The sequence below is a fragment of the Phyllobates terribilis genome, unplaced genomic scaffold (genome assembly GCF_046119375.1).
Source record: "Phyllobates terribilis strain yellow unplaced genomic scaffold, ASM4611937v1 Scaffold_12__6_contigs__length_324123572, whole genome shotgun sequence".
Classification (NCBI taxonomy): Eukaryota; Metazoa; Chordata; class Amphibia; order Anura; family Dendrobatidae; genus Phyllobates; species Phyllobates terribilis.
This window is the reverse complement of record NW_027362772.1, coordinates 50268139-50292943: the sequence shown is the minus strand read 5'-3', so window position 1 is coordinate 50292943 and position 24805 is coordinate 50268139. Positions and strand designations below refer to the sequence as shown.

The 24805-nt window shown below is 47.8% G+C and overlaps 1 protein-coding gene across 1 annotated transcript in view; it reads left to right on the top strand.

Annotated features, from left to right (window-relative positions):
* Positions 1 to 16091, top strand: part of LOC141171688 (interferon-inducible GTPase 1-like) — a 32685-nt gene extending 16594 nt beyond the window's left edge. Inside the window, 2 exon segments of the mRNA XM_073655343.1 lie at positions 15074 to 15691; positions 15694 to 16091. Of these exon segments, the coding sequence (XP_073511444.1) occupies positions 15088 to 15691; positions 15694 to 16091 (1002 nt within the window). The 5' untranslated portion in view covers positions 15074 to 15087.
* The last annotated feature ends 8714 nt before the right edge of the window (positions 16092 to 24805 follow it).

The window sequence follows — 24805 nt, the reverse complement described above, 5'->3', positions numbered from 1 at the left end:
CCACATATATACGAAGTACAGTGACAGTGTTGCTTACTGTACTTGTCATTTAGCGTAAAGGATTTATCAAAAAAAATAATAGTGTTTTCATGCACTGTCTCTTTAAAAAAGCCGGCCGGCAATTCAGCAGCGGTACCCGACAATTTATAACAGACAGAATAGAGCTTCACACATAGATTAGATAGATAGAAACATGTCAGTCACATATATACGAAGTACAGTGACAGTGTTGCTTACTGTACTTGTCATTTAGCGTAAAGGATTTATCAAAAAAAATAATAGTGTTTTCATGCACTGTCTCTTTAAAAAAGCCGGCCGGCAATTCAGCAGCGGTACCCGACAATTTATAACAGACAGAATAGAGCTTCACACATAGATTAGATAGATAGAAACATGTCAGTCACATATATATGAAGTACAGTGATAGTGTTGGTTACTGTACTTGTCATTTAGTATTAAAATAAAGGATTTATTATTAAAAAAATTGGCGTGGGGTTCCCCTTAATTTTAGGCTCTAGCGGAGGTTAAGCAGACGGCTGGGGCAGATGTTTGAAGCCTGGGAAGGGGGTAATACCCACGGAGCTTCCCAGGCTACTAATATCAGCCCCCAGCTGAATACATAGCCTTTACTAGCTATTAAAATGGGGGACCCCCCAAAAAAAATGACGTGGGGTCCCCCCTAATTTAATAGCTAGCAAAGGCTAGGCAGACAGCTGGGGGCTGATATTAATAGCCCAGGAAGGGAGCCATGAATATTGGCCCCCTCCCAGGCTAGAAACACCAGCCGTCAGCCGCCCCAGAAATGGCGCATTCATAGGATGCGCCAATTCTGGCACTTAGCCTCGCTCTTCCACGCTGCCCTGGTGCGGTGGCAGGGGGTAATAGGGTTGGGGTTGATGTCAGCTTATAATGCCAGCTGACATCAAGCCCAGGTTAGTAATGGAGAGGCGTCTATAAGACACCCCCATTACTAACCCCATAGTCAAAGTTAAAAAAAACACAAACACCCAGAATAAAGTCCTTTAATTGAAATAAAGACACAATTCTTTATTGTTCTAAATTAAACCATACTTACTGTCACGCCCATTCCAGCTGAAGCCAACGATCTCCTGCAATAAAAGAAAAATAATAAAGCAACCTCATCCTTACCTTTCCATGGTTCCCACGACAGCTTCAGCTCTGCTACATCGAGATGACAGGCTGGACCGCAGCAGAACGCTGCCATCCAGCCTCTCATCCCGCAGACATTGAGAAGCGCAGGCTTGCTTGCGCTGCTCAGCGTCTCTCTGTGACGACATCCAGATGAGCCGAGTTCATGTCCAATGAACTCGGCTCACCTCATGCACGTCACTGACAGCGTGGGAAAATTCTCACGCTGAAGCGGTGAGTGCAGGAGAATTCTCCCACGCTGTCAGTGACGTGCATAAGGTGAGCTCATGTCCAATGAACTCAGCTCACCTCCTGCACGTCACTTACAGCGTGGGAGAATTCTCCTGCACTCAGCGCTTCAGTGTGAGAATTCTCCCACGCTGAAGCGCTGAGTGCAGGAGAATTTTCCCACGCTGTCAGTGACGTGCATGAGGTGAGCCGAGTTCATTGGACATTAACTCGGCTCATCTGGATGACGTCACAGAGAGACACTCTTGAGCGCAAGCAAGCCTGCGCTTCTCAGTGTCTGCGGGATGAGAGGCTGGATGGCAGCGTTCTGCTGCGGTCCAGCCTGTCATCTCGATGTAGCAGAGCTGAAGCTGTCGTGGGAACCATGGAAAGGTAAGGATGAGGTTGCTTTATTATTTTTCTTTTATTTCAGGAGATCGTTGGCTTCAGCTGGAATGGGCGTGATGGTAAGTATGGTTTAATTTAGAACAATAAAGAATTGTGTGTTTATTTCAATTAAAGGACTTTTTTCTGGGTGTTGTGTTTTTTTTAAATACTTTACTAGAAATTCATGGTGGTCATGTCTAATATTGGCGTGACCCCATGAATTTCGGGCTTAGGGCCAGCTGATAATGCCAAGCTGGCCCTAACCCCTTTATTACCCAGTGAGCCACCGCACCAGGGCCCTGGATGAGTTGGGTACAGCGCCAGAAGATGGCGCTTCTATGAACGCGCCATTTTCCGGGGTGGCTGCGGACTGCAATTTGTAGCGGGGGGGGGCCCAGAAAGCTTGGGCCTCCCTGCGCTGCAGATTCCAGCCCCCAGCTGCCTAGTTGTACCTGGCTGGACACAAAAATAGGGCGAAGCCCCACGTACTTTTTTTTTAATTATTTCATGAAATTCATGAAATAATTTAAAAAAAAGTACGTGGGGCTTCGCCCTATTTTTGTGTCCAGCCAGGTACAACTAGGCAGCTGGGGGCTGGAATCTGCAGCGCAGGGAGGCCCAAGCTTTCTGGGCCCCCCCCCCGCTACAAATTGCAGTCCGCAGCCACCCCGGAAAATGGCGCGTTCATAGAAGCGCCATCTTCTGGCGCTGTACCCAACTCATCCAGGGCCCTGGTGCGGTGGCTCACTGGGTAATAAAGGGGTTAGGGCCAGCTTGGTATTATCAGCTGGCCCCAAGCCCAAAATTCATGGGGTCACGCCAGTATTAGACATGACCGCCATGAATTTCTAGTAAAGTATTTAAAAAAAACACAACACCCAGAATAAAGTCCTTTAATTGAAATAAAGACACAATTCTTTATTGTTCTAAATTAAACCATACTTACCATCACACCCATTCCAGCTGAAGCCAACGATCTCCTGCAATAAAAGAAAAATAATAAACCAACCTCATCCTTACCTTTCCATGGTTCCCACGACAGCTTCAGCTCTGCTACATCGAGATGACTGGCTGGACCGCAGCAGAACGCTGCCATACAGTCTGTCATCCCGCAGACACTGAGAAGCGCAGGCATGCTTGCGCTCCTCACTGTCTCGCTGTGACGGCATCCAGATGAGCCGAGGTCATGTCCAATGAACTCGGCTCACCTCATGCACGTCACTGACAGCGTGGGAAAATTCTCACGCTGAAGTGCTGAGTGCAGGAGAATTCTCCCACGCTGTCAGTGATGTGCATGAGGTGAGCTCATGTCCAATGAACTCAGCTCACCTCCTGCACGTCACTGACAGCGTGGGAAAATTCTCCTGCAATCAGCGCTTCAGCGTGAGAATTTTCCCACGCTGTCAGTGACGTGCATGAGGTGAGCCGAGTTCATTGGACATGAACTCGGCTCATCTGGATGTCGTCACAGAGAGACGCTGAGCAGCGCAAGCAAGCCTGCGCTTCTCAGTGTCTGCGGGATGACAGGCTGGATGGCGGCGTTCTGCTGCGGTCCAGCCTGTCATCTCGATGTAGCAGAGCTGAAGCTGTCGTGGGAACCATGGAAAGGTAAGGATGAGGTTGCTTTATTATTTTTCTTTTATTGCAGGAGATCGTTGGCTTCAGCTGGAATGGGCGTGATGGTAGGTATGGTTTAATTTAGAACAATAAAGGATTGTGTCTTTATTTCAATTAAAGGACTTTATTCTGGGTGTTTGTGTTTTTTTTAACTTTGACTATGGGGTTAGTAATGGGGGTGTCTTATAGACGCCTCTCCATTACTAACCTGGGCTTGATGTCAGCTGGCATTATAAGCTGACATCAACCCCAACCCTATTACCCCCTGCCACCGCACCAGGGCAGCGTGGAAGAGCGAGGCTAAGTGCCAGAATTGGCGCATCCTATGAATGCGCCATTTCTGGGGCGGCTGACGGCTGGTGTTTCTAGCCTGGGAGGGGGCCAATATTCATGGCTCCCTTCCTGGGCTATTAATATCAGCCCCCAGCTGTCTGCCTAGCCTTTGCTAGCTATTAAATTAGGGGGGACCCCACGTCATTTTTTTTGGGGGGGTCCCCCATTTTAATAGCTAGTAAAGGCTATGTATTCAGCTGGGGGCTGATATTAGTAGCCTGGGAAGCTCCGTGGGTATTACCCCCTTCCCAGGCTTCAAACATCTGCCCCAGCCGTCTGCTTAACCTCCGCTAGAGCCTAAAATTAAGGGGAACCCCACGCCAATTTTTTTAATAATAAATCCTTTATTTTAATACTAAATGACAAGTACAGTAACCAACACTATCACTGTACTTCATATATATGTGACTGACATGTTTCTATCTATCTAATCTATGTGTGATGCTCTATCTTTCTGTTCTAAATTGTCGGGTACCGCTGCTGAATTGCCGGCCGGCTTTTTTAAAGAGACAGTGCATGAAAACACTATTATTTTTTTAAATAAATCCTTTACACTAAATGACAAGTACAGTAAGCAACACTATCACTGTACTTATTATATATGTGACTGACATGTTTCTATCTATCTAATCTATGTGTGAAGCTCTATTCTTTCTGTTCTAAATTGTCGGGTACAGATGCTGAATTGCCGGCCGGCTTTTTTAAAGAGACGGTGCATGAAAACACTAATATTTTTTTTAATAAATCCTTTACACTAAATGACAAATGCAGTAACCAACACTGTCACTGTGCTTCTTATATGTGTGACTGACATGTTTCTATCTATCTAATCTATGTGTGATGCTCTATTCCTTCTTGTCTAAATTGTCGGGTACCAGTGTATGCCGCTGCTGAATTTGCCGGCCGGCTTTTTTAAACAGAGTGTCTTCTGAGCAGTTTGTCAGTTTTTGACACCTTTGCAGGTGTTTTCTATGTGTTTCTATGTGTTTTTGTTTGCCTGCCATTGGTTTTAACGGTGTTCGACGGTGTTCTAAGGTGTTCGACGAACAGTTCGACGAACAGTTCCTCGAACATCCCGGTGTTCGACGAACCGAACCGAACCCGAACACTACGGGGGTGGCTCAACACTACTCACCACACATCTAGATAAGTTCCCCGAGGGGTCTAGTTTATAAAATGGTGTCAGTTGTGGGGGGTTTCTACAGGTCAGGCACATCATGGGCTCCCAAACGCGACATTCAAAAAGTCAAATGGCGCTCCTTTCTTTCCAAACCCTGCCGTGTGCCCAAACAGTAGTTTTCCCCCACATGTGGGGTATCGGCATACTCAAGAGAAATGGCACAACAAATGTTGGGGTCCATTTTTTCCTGTTACCACTGCGAAAATAAAAAAATTGGGGTCTACACTGTGTTCCAAATTATTAAGCAAATAATATTTTCTCAGATTTTCCCAAATTACCTATATAAATTGCAGTCATTGTAATTTTCCAGTCAAATAACTATTAGAGTACAATTGAAAGGTTTTTGTACAAACTGCCTATGATAACAGTATATTTAAAAAATAAATAAAACACTCAAACTGCACTCAAAATGCATGTTCCAAATTATTATGCACAGCAGAGTTTTCAACCTTTTCATTTTAATAAAGAACAAAAAAATGGTCATTTATGAAATTATAAGCATTAGCAGGTTATTACAAACTGAAATCAAACAGTTTTCAACTCAAAACTTTATTCTAGGTGATGTTACATTTGCACATAGGACCCCTTGTTCGAAAGGAGTTTCTGAACTCTCTCGTCCATTGAATTTGTCAGGTTTTGGATGGTTTCTGCTACAATTGTTTTGCATGAGGACAGAATACCCTCCCAGAGCTGTTGCTTAGATGTGAACTGCCTCCCGCCATCATAGACACTCCTTTTGATGATGCTCCAGAGGTTCTCAATGGAGTTGAGGTCAGGGGAGCATGGGGGCCACACCATAAGTTTGTCCCCTTTTATACCCATATCAGCCAGAGATGCAGATGTGTTATGTGCAGCATGAGACGGTGCATTATCATGCATGAAAATGATCTTGCTGCGGAATACACGGTTCTTCTTCTTGAACCATGGCAGGAAGTGCTGTTTGAGAAACTCCACATACATTATGGAGTTCATCTTTACCCCTTCAGGGATCCTAAAGGGGCCGACAATCTCTCTCCCCATGATTCCAGCCCAAAACATTACTCCACCTTCTCCTTGTTGGCGCCGTAGCCGTGTTTGCATGGGGTGTCCATCAACCAGCCATCCTCCACTCCATCCATCAGGACCATCGAGCGCTGCACAGCACTCATCGGTGAACAAAACAGTTTTGAAGTCAGTCTTCATGTACTGTTTGGCCCACTGGAGCAATTTCTGCTTGTGTGCAGTGCATAGAGGAGGTCGACAGGATGGCTTACGCACAGCTGCAAACTTCTGAAGGACCCTGCATCTTGTTGTTCGGGGGACGTTAGAGGCACCAGCAGCTTCAAAAACTTGTCTGCTGCTATGACAAGGCTTTTTTGCAGCTGCTATTTTAACCTGACGAAATTGCCTGTAGGAAAGAGTCCTCAATTTTCCCTTATCAGCATGCACACGTGTGTGCTGTGAATCAGCTACATACTTCTTGATTGTGCGATGATCAGGATGAAGTGTCTTGACAATGTTGATTGTAGTCATGCCTTGACCTAAACACTCCACAATTTGTTGCTTCTCAGCAGCCGACACATCCTTTTTCTTTCCCATTTTGGCAGAAAATGTAGGCTGCTTAATAATGTGGGACAGCCTTCTTAAGTAGTCTTGCCTTTCATTGGACACACCTGCCAAACTAATTAGCGCAGGTGTCTGCAATTGCTTACAGTGATATAAAGAGCCCTGACACACATCACCATCAATGAGTTTAACTGACAAACAAACAAATTCTTCCCTTATCACTCCTAAACACTTTTTGCATAATAATTTGGAACACAGTGTAAAGTAACATTTTTGTGAAAAAAAGTTAAATATTAATTTTTTTCTTTCACATTCCAAAAATTCCCTTGAAGCACCTGAAGGGTTAATAAACTTCTTTTGGGTATTTTCTGTCATAAGGGCCCCTCAAAGTCACTTCAAATGTGATATGGTCCTTAAAAAATTATTTTGTAAATTTTGTTTGAAAATGAGAAATCCCTGTTCAACTTTTAACCCTTGTAACTTCCTAACAGAGAAAAACATTTGGTTCCAAAACTGTGCTGATGTAAGAATGTAGCTCCGTTTGGCTTTTACAGGCTCTGCGCTTTAATTTTGATGTGGTCTCTGAAGATAAATCAGTCGAGAAAAAGCCACATAAAAAAAGTTAAAAACTCTTATCTCATTTGCTCTTGTAAGGGAAAATCTAATACTAGGAATATAACATTAGAAAAAGTTAGAAATGGCACAAATGCCAAAATATAGACACAAACTAAAGATAAAGAAGCATAAATCACAGAAGAAAAAAGCACAGAAAAGACAAAAAACAATGAATAATTCTCTTCTATGTGTTTTAATTTCTCACCAAGGTCCAAAAACTAGTTTGCAGTCAGAAAAGGCTGGAGCAATCGCCTAGGCCCAATAGGGTGGAAGCACGCATGATGGGGGTGAGGCATAGGCGGGGACAGGACAGAGAAGGTGGGGGCTAGTGGGGCAGCTTATAAGGCCACCGGGGGAGTGGTCTGATCTTTCTCCCCATCTTCAGGACACGACACAAGTCCCTTACATGGATCATGTCGGCAGCTACTGGAGGCCCTGCGAATGGCGGCAGCTAGAAAACCCCTCTGGCTGGCAGGAGGACCAGTTGGCCCAGATCGTAGGTGGAGAACTGGAGGCTGCAGCATCGAGGGTCCGTCGTTCCCAGAAATCAAGGCCGCCGGTGAGACGGGTCTATTCCTAGGCCAGACCAAGGCCTAGGCGCCAGCAGGGGAACCCATCTATGGAGCCTCCAGCATTCCAAACCCCTACGAGCCCCCGTGTCCACGTCGTTCCCCCACAGAACCCCCGATCCCGCAGAGTCCCTCAAGTATCGCCCCCCCACACCCTAATGTGCCTGTGCCACTTTCCCGAGGTCGTGCCGCAAGGACACAGCTGGCGCAGCCCATAGCATCATCTGCTAGCAGGCCTCTGCCTGCCGGGTGGCGGAGCCAGCACCGGGTGCACATAGCATGGCCTGGAAACCTCAAGTGTCGGCGGGCCGCGGCAGTCTGGGGTCGGCTGGGCTGCCAATCGCACCCAGCCATGATGAGGATGGGCACGGCGCAGCAGGGGGTGAAGAACATGCCCTCCAGTGGCAGCACCTGCAGTCACGTGGTGTTGGGGACCTGCAGTCACGTGACCACGGGGAGGAGCTTGCGCATGCCAGAGGAGGTTGGCGGCAGGACCTGCGGTCACACGACCTTCAGGACCTGCGGTGCTGTGCAACGGCAGCCTGGCGCTGCAGCCAGGGCCGGTACATGCCCCCATGAAACCTGGATCAGTGTTGGACACAGATGCACAGCGGGAAGCAAGTCATAGCCCCCCCCCCCCCCCCACTTGCCCTCCATAATGTTGACTTTCCTCTTTCTCTCTCTCTTGTCTCTTTCTGCTCCTGTCTCTGAGCCTCACCTCACCTCTGTCCCCCCCCCCCCGACCCCTGCCCATGTGCTCAACCACCACCACCCCCTGCCCTGCTTGCACCCCTGCTCCTGTCTTTCGCAGCTTTCGCAGGCAGCAGCCTCTACTTCTATAAGCCCCCCCCCTCCCCCGTCTCGTGTCTCCCCCTGGCCATTAGTCCCTTCCCCGCCACACTGCCATGCTTGCAGCCCTGCTAGCATCCCTGCTCCTGGCTCCCAGTCCCACCGTCGCAGCAGCCTCTGGGTCACTCTGCTGCTGCGTCCCCTTCCAGCCCCACATGTTTTCTCAACTGTTCCCCTCTCTGTTCCCTCTCACCAGTCCCATGACTGCAGCATCCATAGTGACCCCCCAGCTGTGATCTCTCTGGAGCACAAGTCAGGAGCATCATCTGCAGCCTCAGGGAAGTATAAGACTGGGACATCACCCTCACATTGCTATTGGTGTGACCACGTTCACTTCAGATACCGTGTACTAGTGTAATAGTATATCCTACATCATACAGGGTTTGCCATTACTATGCTCTCTGAGCAGCCACATTTACTGGAGACTTGGGAGAGACGGGTGGGGGAGTGTATATCTAAGAATGCATGTAAAGAGAGAAGCTGCATTCCTTTCAGGACAATGTACATTGACCCTGCTGTGTGCTGTATATAACCCCCCCCCCCCCTCCCATGTATGGAGTCTGGATGCGCAAAAAAAAAAGAAGGATCATGCCATGCATGCAAATCCTGTGTATGAAAGTGATCATTTCATTATATATATATACATATATATATATATATATATATATATATATATATGGACAGTGTGGTGTGTTTAGATCCTGTGTAGCAAAGTTATCATTGCTTATATATGCGGGTGATCGGTATTTAGGCCCCTGGGACAGATCCGTATTCAGGCCCCTGGTGCAGTTTACTTATGTATACCGGTCGAGTATATCCAGAATATTAGCCTCAATATATATATTTGTTATTATTATCACTATAAAGGGATGATGTGGCTGCATGCTCCATTCCCATCCCATATACACTCTTTACTATATGACGGTAATTGGTATACAAGCTCCATCCCTGTGATGTATACTTATGTGTACAGAACCGGTATATCAAGAGTATTGTTGCTATCAAGGGTATTATCACTGAATACTATATGGTGTACTTATGTACACAGAGCCAATATATCAAGGGTATTCTCACTCAATCCAGGCAACCCCTGTGCAGTATACGTATCATGTATACAGAACCAGTGCATCAAGGGTATTGTCACTATCAAGGGTATTATCAGGGTACACTATACGGTATACTTAGGTATACAGAGCCGGTATATCAACGGTATTATCACTATAAATTATAGATGGGTGATACAGGTACAGGCTCCACTCCTGTGCAGTATACTTATGGCTCCATTCCTGTGCTGTATGCTTATGGATACAGAGGCAGTATATCAAGGGTATTATCACTATATAGTATAGGTGTAACATATACTATGCGTGTAATATGGGACAGGCTCCAGTCCTGTGCGGTTTACGGATCCGGTGAATCCAGTTTGTCACTCCTCACTATATAGGTGGCATATTTTTTGTATACAGATCCTGTGGTACAGGTTATCTTCCTTTATGTATAACCTGTTTCGGCATATTGCCAACGAACAGGCTGGCATAAGCTGTATATACCCACAAAGGGATTAATTTTACATTATCTATGTTCGTAGTGAGCACAAGACTGAGTGGATTACCTGGAGCCTGGTCATATCTGTTTTCTCATATGGACATAATCAGATATTTTGGTAAGAACACTGAATATGGCCTAATAACTCGGCATATGGCGGAGGATTTAGTGGGCTTTAATAACTCAGCACATAGTGGAGCAGTGAGTGGAAACTAATAAGTCAGCACATGGCGGTGCAGCGAGTGAACACTAATAACTCAGCATATGGCGGAGCAGTGAGGGGGCATTGCCAGTGTGAACTGCTAGTAATCTGCAGGTCAGAGTATGACAACACTCTTCCGCCTAGCTTTCTCCTGGGCCTTTTTCGGGGCTTTATGAGTTAGCGAGCTTGTAGCCCCATCTGGGAACGTGGGGGGGGTTACTAGCAAGGGACATGTTGGCAACAAAAGGAAGGAGTGGAATCTTGGTTACTTCTTACCAAAATTTCCCCTCTCCAATCTGTCCTGAATGCAGCAGCCAGGGTCGTATTTCTGTCCAGCCGCTTCACCGATGCCTCCACCTTGTGCCAGTCATTACACTGGTTACCCATTCGCTACAGGATCCAATATAAACTCATTGCTCTCACCCACAAAGCTCTCCACAGTTCTGCACCTTATATCTCCTCTCTCATCTCAGTCTATCGTCCTACACGTGCCCTCCATTCCACAAATGACCTAAGACTAACATCCCCCATAATCCGAACCTCGCACCTCCATCTCCAAGACTTCTATCGTGCTGCGCCAGTTCTCTGGAATGCTGTACCCCAGACGATCCGATTGATGCCTAGCCCCAATGTCTTCAAGCACGTTTTAAAAATCCATCTCTTTAAACAAGCCTACCACCTCAAATACCAAGTAAACTAACCTTCCCCTGTTCCCTCCTAAATACTATTCAGAATCTGCTCCCTACTGTTCATCTGTCTCTACACCCTCCATGCACACGATAACTGCACTCGGTAATTGAGTATTGCACTTGAACATACGTGCTGATGATCGGATCATACAGCTTTATATGATAATCCCGACTTATTATAATTGCCAGACCTGAAATAACAAGCACTTTCCACCTATTGTGTCCCCCCATTTCCTTGTAGAATGTAAGCTTGCGAGCAGGGACCTCACTCCTGATGTAACTGTTTAAACTGTCTCACCTTGTATTGAATTTATTGTTTGTACATGTCCCCGCTTAATTGTAAAGTTCTGCGGAATATGTTGGCGCTATATAAATAAAAATTATTATTATTATTATTCTAAAACAGAACAACTGGGAGGAAGGAAGAAAGTGTAGTTGGGAACGGTGCGGGGGTTAGAAATGTGCCACCCCCCCACCCCTTTAGAGCCCATGCCGTATTAGTACGCACATTTGCGTACCCCCGTTCAGTGAGGGCTGCTGCGCTGAGCCCTCACTGAACCGAGCACATGTCAGCTGATTCTTACAGCTGACATGTGCCCGCAACAGCCGCGGGTGGAATCGCGATCCACCCGCGGCTGTTAACCTGTTAAATGCCGCTGTCAATCTCCGACAGCGGCATTTAACGCGCGCTTCCTGGAAGCGCGTCCTAAGCCCCGCCCATCGGCGACCCCGTCACGTGATCGCGGGTCGCCGATGGGCGTGCATGACAACCCAGACGCCTGTGGTTGTCATGATCTGGTCGCTATGAACGCCACCTAGTGGTCGGCGCTCATAGCACAGGACCATTTCTGCGGCATACAGGGGACCTGCTGGTCCCCTGTATGTAGCAGAGCCGATCAGACAACTGCTGCTTCTAGTCTCCTATGGAGACTATTGAAGCATGCAGTAAGTGAAAAAAAAAAGTTTTTAAAAAAATTTAAAAAATATAAAAGTTTAAATCACCCCCCTTTTGCCCCATTCAAAATAAAATAATAAAAAATAAACCCCACATACACATATTTGGTATTGCCGCGTTTAGAATCGCCCGATCTATCAATATAAAAAAAGAATTAATCCGATCGGTAAACGGCGTAACGAGAAAAAAAGTCTAAACGCCAGAACGTTTTTTGGTCGCCGCAAAATTGCAATAAAATGCAATAACGGGCGATCAAAACATCGGATCTAGCCCAAAATGTTATCAATAAAAACGTCAGCCCGGCGCGCAAAAAAATAAGCCCTCACCCAGCCCCAGATCACGAAAAATGGAGACGCTACAGGTCTCGGAAAATGGCGCTATTTTTATTATTTTTTTTTTACCAAATTTTGGAATTTTTTTTCACCACTTAAATATAAAAGAACCTATACATGTTTGGTGTCTATGAACTTGTAATGACCTGTAGAATAAGAATGGTAGGTCAGTTTTAGCATTCAGTGAACGTGGTAAAAAAAATAAATAAAAAACAACTGTGGTATTGCACTTTTTTTGCAATTTTACCTCACTTGGAGTTTTTTTCCCATTTTCCCGTACATGTTATGGTAAAACTAGTAATGGCGTTGAAAAGTACAACTCGTCCCGCAAAAAATAAGCCCTCACATGGCCATATTGACCAAACTATAAAAACGCTATGGCTCTGGGAACAAGGGGAGCAAAAAACGAAAAAGCAAAAACGACAAAACCCAAGGTTGCGAAAGGGTTAAAAACCTTTGAGCGTTTCAAGAGACTTGGGGGTGAAGATAGGATATTTCTATCGGCGTACCATTTCACCAGCGTTTTTTGAAAATGTCTGAGTAAGGTGGGGTTGGATCCGCACAGTTTTCCCCCTCACTCCTCCCGGATGGGGCCGCTACAGAGGCAGCGGCGTGAGGTCTAAGGGCAGAAACCTTCAAAACGCATAGGGGGTGGGAATTAAAAACGTTTTATCATACGTGAGACCAGAGGCATTAGTTAACTTGCGATAAATGGGTATGGGGGAGGTTCTAATATATATATATTGTCTTCAACTTAGGTCCCTCCCCCTACTGGTTTGGATAATGGGTCACTCCTACGTCCACTGGGGTGCATTGCGAGCAGACGTGAGGCGAGATGGAAGGCAACTCGGCATCCCAAGGGACAAAGCCACTATACGCTGGCCGGGGGTTTAGAAGGCTGGGGTGGAACAGGGTATTGCAGGAGGTAAAAAAAAAAAAAAAAAAAAAAATGTGCGTTTAAATCTCCCATCCTCCCCGCTCCCCTCTCCGGATGTACTGCTGCTGCACGTAGGGGGTAATGACGTAGGAGTTCGGCCAGGTAGGGAACTAAGAGATGGCAGGCACGATTTTTACAGCAGTCTGGTCAGAGATTGTTCCTCGTAAGAGTTGGCGAAACGCCAGGTCAATAGACAGTCTAAACCAGTGTTTCCCAAACACCAGGAAATCCTGAAAACATGACCTGTGGGGTCCGTGAGGACTGGAGTTTGGGAAACACTGGTCTAAACAAAGCACGAAGAAAAGGGAATAGGGAAGTTGCAAAAAATATGTCTTGGAAAACGGGAATCAGTCAGGCAATTCGGATTGGAAAATGACTTGGATGAAGTTTGGAGAAGCGACGGAGTTAATTTGAACATATGGTCATCAGCATTGCGGAGAGGCATTGAACAAGCAAATTTTATAAAATTAAGCGGGGTCTCGAGTACTTAAGGTGTCAAGTACTCTCGTGGTGGCGTGCGTAGGGTCCTTGAACTTGGTTATAAATTGGTATGGGAGTGTCCACAGGACATGGATCCCTCGGTTATATGTGTGGTATTGGGGTCTGGTGAATTGCGGGATTTACGACAAAGGAATGTCGAGTCCCGGGTGTGGCGGTTTCAAATCGTTTTAAACCCCCCGGGTTTGGGGGGTTCGCAGTGATCCCGAGCTGGTAGTGCGTGACTGGGAGCAAGTGGAGTTGTGTCATTGGGATCACCAGACTCTTTTTAGATTCAAGGACCTTACTGCGTCTTTATGTATATTATATACAACACGTTTATTATTGCGTTAATGAAGGCCACTGCGGCCAATTACATCCAAGCCATGGTGTCTGACGTTTTTGGGGAAGAGAATTTTTGCTTGCAATTTCCGCAGAGCCTGGAAAATGATCAAAGACTCTAAACTCACCTGTTGTTTCCACGACTTCCCTGGCCCAGTCACATACCAGTTTCTTAACGTGATTTTCTGCAATGACATCTTGCTTGTCTCGCATTGGCTTTGGCCAACATAGGCCAATGGGAAGGAAGGCAACGACGCTATGGAAGCACCTGGAGAGGAGGCATTAGTGTTCTTTTTATTTTTTTAGGTACTTTTTTTTCAAAGAAGTAAATTTAGTAGATTTAAAGAAATTTAAGTTTGTATCATCTGTTACAAAAATCGAAATGAAAAGGTTTGAAAAATTCACAATTCAAATAGTGAATTTTTAAAAATGTCCAGGAGGCTCCCAAAAAGTGGGAATACCTCCTATAATTTGAAAGATGTTGGAAGGCAACATGGGGACCACCAAAACTTCCATGAAAGCATGTTTCAGGAGGCGATACCCAAATGCACTTTCAAAAGGAGTTGGGACAATCATGGCGGGGGCATGATCAAAAACAGGAGTGGTTTGTTTGTATTGAAAAAAAATTCTGCCTGAGGTCTCTATCTACCATTGATGCTGATTCTGTATAGTGTGTGGATTAGATTTTAGGCTTTCATTTACCACTGCAAATTTTCCATCCGGGAAGCTAGGCTGTAAATTAGCAGTATTTCTGAGATATTTTACTGCGACTATCTTGACTGTGTACTGTCATGAATGGAGAAAATATAACTCTGCGTGCTTCCATAGTTCATTCTAAGACTACACAAGCCACTGACATTCTCAAGCTGCTCAATCCACTGATATACCAGTGCTCGTAAGTGCTGTGTGTTGTCCTAGAGTCGGCAGTCAATAAGCAAGAAGACATTTACAGTTACTTCGCCTATGCAGTGAGAGGGTAACTGTTTTATACAGCTGTGGGAAGAAAGGGATATTTTTACTGGTGCTGACACTGCAGATGGGACCAGAATATGTAACAATATCAGTACAGACTTTAGTGAGTAAAGATCCATCTCTCACCAATCCTTTCTTACTCTTCATCAGATTAATAACTGATAATGGATTCTTCTATCAACATCATCAGTGAAGAAGAAGTGCAGCACATTCGAGCTGCTTTAAAAGAAGGAGACCTCTGTACAACAGGTGAAAGACTCAGGGAGTTCCTCAGAGAAAAAGAAAATGCCTCATTAAACATTGCAATCATAGGAGAGTCAGGAACAGGAAAGTCCACTTTTGTCAATGCAATCCGTGGTATGGATGATGAAGAAGAAGGCTCGGCCAAAACTGGTGTGGTAGCGACAACAATGATCCCAACTTCATACAAGCATCCTCAGTATCCTAATGTAATTTTTTGGGATCATCCGGGAATAGGAACTCCAGATTTTGCAGCAGATTCTTATCTTCAGTCTTTTAAATTCAATCGTTATGACTTTTTCATCATCTTATCATCAGAACGTTTTAAGAAAAACGATATTGACCTAGCGAAGGCGATTCAAGCAATGAACAGGAAATTCTACTTTGTGAGATCCAAAGTTGACTCTGACTTGCACGCTTCCATGATGAAAAGGAAGAAGACGTTCAATGAAGAGAATGTACTGAATGAAATTAGGAATAACTGCATTCAAAGTCTCAAACACGGGGAAATCACCGAGCCCCAAGTGTTCTCCTCTCATTCCTGGAGCTGGACAAGTACGACTTTCACGAAATGCAGGACACTCTAGAAAAGGAGCTTCCAGAACACAAGAGACACATATTCCGGATGTCTCTGCCCAACATTTCCCTGCCAGTCCTTGAGAAGAAGCGTCAGGCTCTGAGGAAGGACATATGGATGTGGGCCCTTATTTCTTGTGTAGTGACTGCAGTCAAACTCCCATGCATGCCTATCTCTTGTGATATAAACCTCCTAATGAAAGCAATGAAAAGCTACAAGAAAGCTTTTGGTTTCAGTGAAAACTGTCTGGAAGAGTTGGCTGACAAGTTTAATAAAGACGTTCGTGAGTTAAGATCCGTGATCAAGTCCCCTATAGCCATAAAAGAGATAAATGAAGAGCTCGTCATGTAGCACCCTGAGGATTCGGCTGCTACAGGGGTATTGCACCTCAACCCAGAGGTGTGATATTCCACTCCCGGGTAAGGAAGGAGTGTGGAACTGAGCTCAGATAGACTGCATGCACTACATACATCCCATTCCAGAGGAGCAGGCCGACGGTACTCCCACTTAGAAATGTGCAGGTACAACCGAGCCTGTTCCTGGCTGGAGTGGGAGGGGGGTGGTACATCCCATGTAGTGTAGGGGCAGATAGGGGGAGCAGTCTGGGTAGTGATAGGAGCTCATTGGGTGCTGGTCACCTGAGCTCACACATAGAGGGATATATAAGGAGGGCACCAACTTAGATCAGGGTCAGACGCTGAGAACAAGTCAGTTGGAGAGGAGAGAGAAGGAAACAGCAGCCCTGGAGAGAGAGAGAGGAGAAAGAAAGAGAAAGACCCAGAGGGGGACAGCAGAAGGGACCCAAGAACCCAAATTAGAGCACCGGGTGAGGAGTCAGCACAAGGGTACCGGAACCCAAGCTGGTGGGGGCAAAAACATCCCTAGCCAGAGACCGGAGGCTGTGGGCAGCATCTGCCACGGCCACCCACTACATCCACCCTGAAGGCATACCACATGGAGGGTCAGGGAACCTAAGGCCAAGGGTTGCCCAACAGAAGGCCCGAGGGAGCTGGACCTAGGTGGATCACTGGTGGGGACGGCTGAAGAAAGGACAGAGGGAGAGCTCAGGGCCACGCTCCGGACTTGTTTGGGGGTTGGCCGGATCCAGGACCTGGTGGACGCAGCACGGCTCGGGTGGTCACTAACAGCTGGAGTGACCGAAACATCCGCAGTAAGTAAACTCCCTCAACTGCACAACCCGAGTCTGTCTTCATTGCCGGCTGCATCGCACCACCACAACCCCCATCCTCTGCGCCTGTCCCCTCTGAGGCTATACCCCTCCCGTTGGGGGTTATCCCACCAAGCTGCACATCCACCATCAGCCTCAGCGGACCCTGCTGCAGCGGCGGCCACAGTGACCGCATCACAACGGGTGGCGTAGTCGACATAAAAGAACTTTAATAACATCTGTAGGACTGCCACATAACACTGAGCTTGACGCCCTGGGCACGGGACCGGGTCACAGCCGCTCGGAGACTACAACCCCCCATCTGATCCGGTGCCGGGTATTCCCCTCAAAAAGGAATATGTCCCAGGGGGCGCGTCAACTTTGGCGTAGTCGGCAGGATTACGTGCCCGCAACACCCGGGTACTGCGTGCCTGAAGAAAAGTGCAAGTTTACCTCAGAAAGAAGTCTCCCGCCGGTTCCGGAGGGTCCACGCCATCGGACTCCATCACCAGTCGTTTCCCGCCGATTGTCCGCCATTTCCAGCTTGTTCCCGCCATCTGCAGAGTTTCCCGCCACTGGGCGACGCTTCCCGCCAAAACCGCAGATTTCCCGCCTTGGAAGAGCAGCGGACGCCATTATGGGCGTGCCAAAGGAGGGCAAGAGGCCACATCCCATCGTGGGCCGGGACAGAAAATGGCGCCAAAAGTGGAAACCGCCCCCACCAACAGAGACTGTGATGCTGGAGGTGTCTGTCAGCGTGAAAGAACTCCCCCTGGAGCTGACAGTCACCGAGTTGCCCTGGGACCGCCCTCGAAGTGGGAGGAGACGAAAGAGAAGAGAAAAGATGGGTGTCGCTTGGAGCAGTCTGGAGCGAGCGCACCCGGAGGCAGGAAGCCTAGAAAGGAGCAGCAGAAAAGCTCACCCGGAGATGGAAAGAAAGCAGAACAGCACCGGCCCGCTGGCCAGGAGTCTGCTAGAGACCGAGGAAGGAGGGCAGAGCAGCACCGGCCCGCTGGCCAGGAGCCTGCTGGAGTCCACAACCCCGCTAGGTCTAGCGGAGATCCTAGCGCAGCTCCCCCGAGACCGGGAGTGTGCACAAACAGCCCTGGAGGGCCTCGCACGGAGGATGGCCCGAGTACAGCGGGAGATACTGGCGGAGTGGAGCCGGGAGATGGCTCAGCACGCAGAGACCAGTCAGCGGAGCACGCTACCCTGGAAGAGGAAGCAGACCGCCTCTGAGGATGGCGCAGGAGGACCCAAGGCCGGAGACGGCGCCGAGGAGGGAGCCGAACGCATGGAGGCAGGTAAAGGGGACGCCTATACCCCAAGCCGTGACACCGCTCACCTGCCCCAGCTCCCCGTCGCAGAGCCCGAAAGTCCCCCTGCTGTGCCCGTAGCCGCCAGGTCACCGCCATGGACTAGGCCCCGACCGGAAGCCGCCGCCGCGACCCCTGTGACGTCACACGCACCGACCCGGAGCGTGACAAAGCAGGAATTACCACCAGCCTGGTCGCAAGGCCTAGTACCCCCGGGCGCCGCACCACCAACAGCGCCCCCTACCTCCGCGGAGCCTCCGGCCTGGCCGCAAGGCCAGGTAGCCCAGGGCGCCGCCGTCCTAATGGTGCCCTTCACCTTCCAGGTGCCCCAGGCCTGGCCGCAAGGCCTGGGCAACCCGGGCGCCATCACCACCGCGCCCGCGCCCGCAATACCTAGGGTGCCACACCTGGGGGAGGACCTCTTCGGCCAGCTCACATGGCCGGACGGGCGGCCCTTCATCTGGCCCGAAGGGTACCCTGAGCTGGAGCGGCAGCAAAGACAAGGGCCCTTGTGTGAGCCCCTAATCCCGGCTCCGAAGCCCGTGGCTCGGGTCTCGCCTCCTCTAGCAGAAGCCCAATTCGTGTGGGACCCCACGGGAGAAGATTTGATGGGGTTCACCGGAGAAACTCGGGCAGCCGCAGCTGAACGTACAGAGTGTTGCCGTCAACAGCTGGCAGAGTTTAAGAGAGAACGGGAGGAGAGGCGGGTCAGAGAACAACAGGCCCAAATCCAGAGCGCGGAGCAGAAGAGCCGGACTAGGAGGAACCCCCGTGCAGCGCATTGTCCCCGCACCATCGGGACAGTGATAAAGTTCAACCCGCAGCATGGGTGGGGCTTTATTCGGGACCGTAACAACCGCGGTGACGTTTTTGTGACCCGCAGAGACGTCGAGTCCCACCTGCCGGAAGGTCACAAAGGCCGTGACCTCTACGTCGGAGACGAGGTCACTTTCACCCGGCACAAGTGTGCCAAAGGACCTTACGCCCTCCACGTACACCGCCTGACGGAGGAGGAGTTGCGGTGCGAGGAGGAGGAGCAAGAGGACCCGGACGGGTCTGAAGTAACAACCAGCTATAAGCAAAGAGCAGGAGGAAGACGCCGTTGAGTGCGGCAGAGCAGGTGTTGTAAATAGTTACCCAATCGGGGTATAAAGGAACTGGAACTGTTGTTGCTGCTAAAATAGTCCCCGTTGGGACCAGTGAACTGTTTTACCCGTTAACCCCTTCATCCTGCAGGCTGAGGACTGTGAGCAGCCATTCCCTTCCCTCTACCTGGCCGAGGACTGAGAGCGGCCAACTTCCAAATTCCCCTGTATATAGTTGCGCTTCCTAAAGCGCCCCCTACCGGTTTTATAGGAGAAACCATTTTTCTAGAAAGACTGTCGCACTTTTCCCGGACACACGTTGCACAGTGTCCGGAGGAGGAACCTGAAACCAGAGACGACGAGAATGTTTATATGAAAAAGTTTTATATATATATAATGTTTTATATGTTTTATATGTTCATATAAAAATTTTGTATGTTTTGGTGTTTTGTCTTACAGCCCGAGGACGTGCTGTGATTTACCAGGGGGGAATGTAGCACCCTGAGGATTCGGCTGCTACAGGGGTATTGCACCTCAACCCAGAGGTGTGATATTCCACTCCCGGGTAAGGAAGGAGTGTGGAACTGAGCTCAGATAGACTGCATGCACTACATACATCCCATTCCAGAGGAGCAGGCCGACGGTACTCCCACTTAGAAATGTGCAGGTACAACCGAGCCTGTTCCTGGCTGGAGTGGGAGGGGGGTGGTACATCCCATGTAGTGTAGGGGCAGATAGGGGGAGCAGTCTGGGTAGTGATAGGAGCTCATTGGGTGCTGGTCACCTGAGCTCACACATAGAGGGATATATAAGGAGGGCACCAACTTAGATCAGGGTCAGACGCTGAGAACAAGTCAGTTGGAGAGGAGAGAGAAGGAAACAGCAGCCCTGGAGAGAGAGAGAGGAGAAAGAAAGAGAAAGACCCAGAGGGGGACAGCAGAAGGGACCCAAGAACCCAAATTAGAGCACCGGGTGAGGAGTCAGCACAAGGGTACCGGAACCCAAGCTGGTGGGGGCAAAAACATCCCTAGCCAGAGACCGGAGGCTGTGGGCAGCATCTGCCACGGCCACCCACTACATCCACCCTGAAGGCATACCATATGGAGGGTCAGGGAACCTAAGGCCAAGGGTTGCCCAACAGAAGGCCCGAGGGAGCTGGACCTAGGTGGATCACTGGTGGGGACGGCTGAAGAAAGGACAGAGGGAGAGCTCAGGGCCACGCTCCGGACTTGTTTGGGGGTTGGCCGGATCCAGGACCTGGTGGACGCAGCACGGCTCGGGTGGTCACTAACAGCTGGAGTGACCGAAACATCCGCAGTAAGTAAACTCCCTTAACTGCACAACCCGAGTCTGTCTTCATTGCCGGCTGCATCGCACCACCACAACCCCCATCCTCTGCGCCTGTCCCCTCTGAGGCTATACCCCTCCCGTTGGGGGTTATCCCACCAAGCTGCACATCCACCATCAGCCTCAGCGGACCCTGCTGCAGCGGCGGCCACAGTGACCGCATCACAACGGGTGGCGTAGTCGACATAAAAGAACTTTAATAACATCTGTAGGACTGCCACATAACACTGAGCTTGACGCCCTGGGCACGGGACCGGGTCACAGCCGCTCGGAGACTACAACCCCCCATCTGATCCGGTGCCGGGTATTCCCCTCAAAAAGGAATATGTCCCAGGGGGCGCGTCAGTCACCACTTTACTAAAAAGAGCGGACAAAGGGAGTCATATGGAAGTGGAGTGTTTTCCCAATTGCCAAGTGAAAGTTAAAATCTCCTTCTGTACAATTTACCGGATGCTCTGTGACTTGCTTAAAGAGACTGCTGAAGATGCAGAGCGTGTTCTTATGAAGGCATTAGAGTCACCCTTTAGGCATCTTTCTCCTTAACAATAAAATATAGAAAAAACTCCCAGATATGGCATATAATGAAAAAAAAATGATGAAATAATTAAGAACTGATTCAACAGTGTATATAAGGGAGGCAATAAAGTTATTACAATATCTATTTGTTGGCTTTGTGTATTTGATTTGATTTTTAGTTGCTTTTTTTGTTTTGAAACATATCACTTACAGGGTTTTCTCAAATCAATCCTACAAATCAAATCTGAGTGCTTAGTCCTCAACCCATCAAACTTTTACTTACAGGAGCCCAGTAACAGAGTTCTGGGTGTTGTATGCAGGGTCCTCACACTGAAGAGCTCTTTTACTTGTCCTTGTGCCATTCAAGTTCACTGGTGGTGCTGGGGGCTAATCACAGTCATTTCAAGGGTATTGTGCTCGATTTAGGTTGATAAAAAAGAATGATGCAATTTTATACAAAATTTTTCACAAGTGCTCACACAGAGTTTGCTTCATAATCCACGGGTCACTCAGTGGTTTTAAGGAAACTTCAAGAACACATGGATGAACAATTTAGATCTCACATTAAATACAAACTTTATTGTAAATGAATCTATTAAAAATTGATAAACAGACCCATTGATTAATGTAAAAAATGCCACAATTCCAACTACAATATGACAAAGAACCAGTATATCATTCCTTTAAGTGGTCACCTACAAAAATATGGTTGTGTCTGTGGACAAGGACCCTGGCAATGGAGCACTGATGTGATCCTTGGCCACAAACTCGGCCCCAGTGACAGGTGAGTGGAGGCGAGACCTTTTCTTATTACTGTGTACTGGGATCAGGTCATAGCTCTATCTCTGAGATGTCAAGTAATTCAGATGACAGCCATTGTGCCCTTTCTCCTGATCACCGGTTTGTACAGTACAGACATGTAGCAAGTTGTGTAACACAGTTTTGAAATTATTATCAGCTATCCAGTTTTGTGGGAAAATCAGCTGCTTACCTGCAAAATAATGAATAGTAATTATAATAATTAATGGGAAAACAATTAATGAATTGCCATCTCATGGGGAATAACTCTGTCCAGAATCTGACCACTGGAAATGGAACTATAGAAGAGAGTGACTGGCACCAAAGGCAGTGGAGGAGATGAAAAACAGATACAAAAAGGGCAGTGCGATTGAAAAAAAACAACCAGATCAAACTGTGACGTTGAGTCCCTACTCACGGGAAAGCCATGAGATAGGGTTGTCAGGAGGTCCGAAGTCAAATACCAGGAGGGCTCGTAGTACACAGGGATGAGACAAAGGCATGGTCAAGTTACAGGTCGAGGTCAAATGCCAAGAGGGTATGTCAAAACCAGTCGGAGAGTCAGAAGCCAAGTCCAGGATCAGATACCAGAGAGCGTCAATAGCAGAAGGGATAGTCCACAAGAGTAGTCACAACAAAATCCAGGGTCATCAACAAGATCAGAAGTCAGACACAGAGCAAGTAAATACACCTAACTAAAGCAAATCTACAACTGCTAATCTGCTGCTCACAGCAACCAGCTAAATACCTTGCAAATCATTTGAGGCACCCGAGGAAAAGCCCGCAGGCTAAACCAGATTGAACAGCAGGGCTGTCAATCCAAACACTGACAGACCAGCACGCCTCAGGATCAGATTAGATGACTGTCACTCACAAAACTGACAGTCCAGCACACTCCAGATCCCATAAGGTGGCTGAGCTGTCACTCACAGTGTCCTTAGGCCATAGTCAGATATCAAACCGTGACACAAACGAAGATTAACTGTTTAAAGGATACTAAGCATATCAGGGACGGTCCATACCCTTCCTCGGGTGAATACAACTTAAACCATCATTCCTAGACCTTATATAGATTATTACAAGCTACTTCAATTACACAGCAATAAAAACGGAGTTAAAAAGGAATATTATCAGCCAGAGATAGACACACAACTCCATGCAATTTTTATATAATTTGTTATATTACTGTTATAACACAAGTAATCTTTTCTTGTAACTGAGGACTTTATTACTATCCAGTGAAGTCTTCTAGAAGGTCAGGTATGCATGAGTCTATGTTTTAAATAACTTTGTTATCTACACCCACGTTTCCCTGCTCCTACATCTCAGTACACGTTTCTCATCATCTTTAAAAATAACACAAGACTTTTCCTTATCTTTGAAAGTATGCATCACGTGTATTACAAATGTGCTATTGTTCTGCATGTGCAGACCCCAGCAGTAGCTTAACTACCAGGTAGGCAGAAAGGGCAGTCGCCCATTGGAGGTGCCCATCAAGAGCAACCATCACTCTTAAGTGTGTCAATGCACACAGCATGTCAATACAGTTAAACTCTGCAGCAGAGCAGTGAGACATGGTCTCCTTTCACTACTGCTCCCATTCTGGAAACCGCAGGTCACTCAAGGCAGGTTGATGTACTGGATGAGCCCCAGTCAGAGCAAAGTGATGGATGACATCATCACGCCATGACTCTCACGTCTGGTTCATGCCCCAGTTTGATGACATCACCGTGTTGGTCCGCCCACGCCGTTGTCTGCCAGCGGACTTGCCAGGAACCAGGGATAGATGATTAAATTATTTTTTCTATCTTAACAACTTGCGGGATACATCATACAGCGTGGGAGCCACAGTTGGGGCCATCATACAGTGTGAGAGCAGTTAGGGGCATCATACAGCTTAGGGAGCACTGTTGGGGCCATCTTACAGTATGTGGGGAACTATTGGGGCTATCATACAACCTGGGGGATACGGTGGGGGCCATCATAGGGCATGGGAACACTATTAGGGTCATCTTACAGAGTGGGGGCACTGTTAGGACCATTAAACAGCATGAGGGGCATTGTTGGGGCCATTATACAGTGTGGGCGGCACTGTTGAGGCCATCGTACAGCCAGGGGGCTTCAGCAGTGGGCCTTTATATAGTGTGGGGGTCACTATTGGGACCATAATACAGCATGGGGGCTACAGTAGGGACCATCATACAGTATTTGGGCCATTGTTAAAGCAATCATATAGCATAGAAGCCACTGTGGGGACCATCATACCTCATGGAAGTCACTGTTGGTGCCATCATATAGCTTGCAGGGCACTGTTGGGGCCATCACAGAGCTTGGGGGCTACTTGGGGGGTCATCATACAGCACAGGTGTTGTTATTGTGGGGGTCCTCATATAGTGTTGGAGCTACTGTAGAGGCCATCATATAGCAAGGTAACTACTGTCGAAACCATCATACAGCATGAAATCTAGTCTGAGGGTCATCGTAAAGCATGTGGACTATTGTGGGGGCATCATATAGTGTGGAGGGCATTCAACTGCATATAGGGGAGCAGTGGGTGCATCAAAATATGTACAGGGGAGCTGTGAGTCCATCATACTGAATATAGGGGAAGCTGTGGGCCCTTCACACTGTGTATAATAAAGCTTTTGGACAATCATAGGGAGCTGTGGGGGACACTATACAGCATGCGGACCACTGTGGGGGCATCATAAAGTATGGAAGGCATTATACTGCATATAGGGGAGCTGTGGGCTTATCATACTGCATGGAAGGGAGCTGTTGGCCCATTAAACTATGTATAGGAGTGCTCTGTAAACATCATACTATTTACAGGGG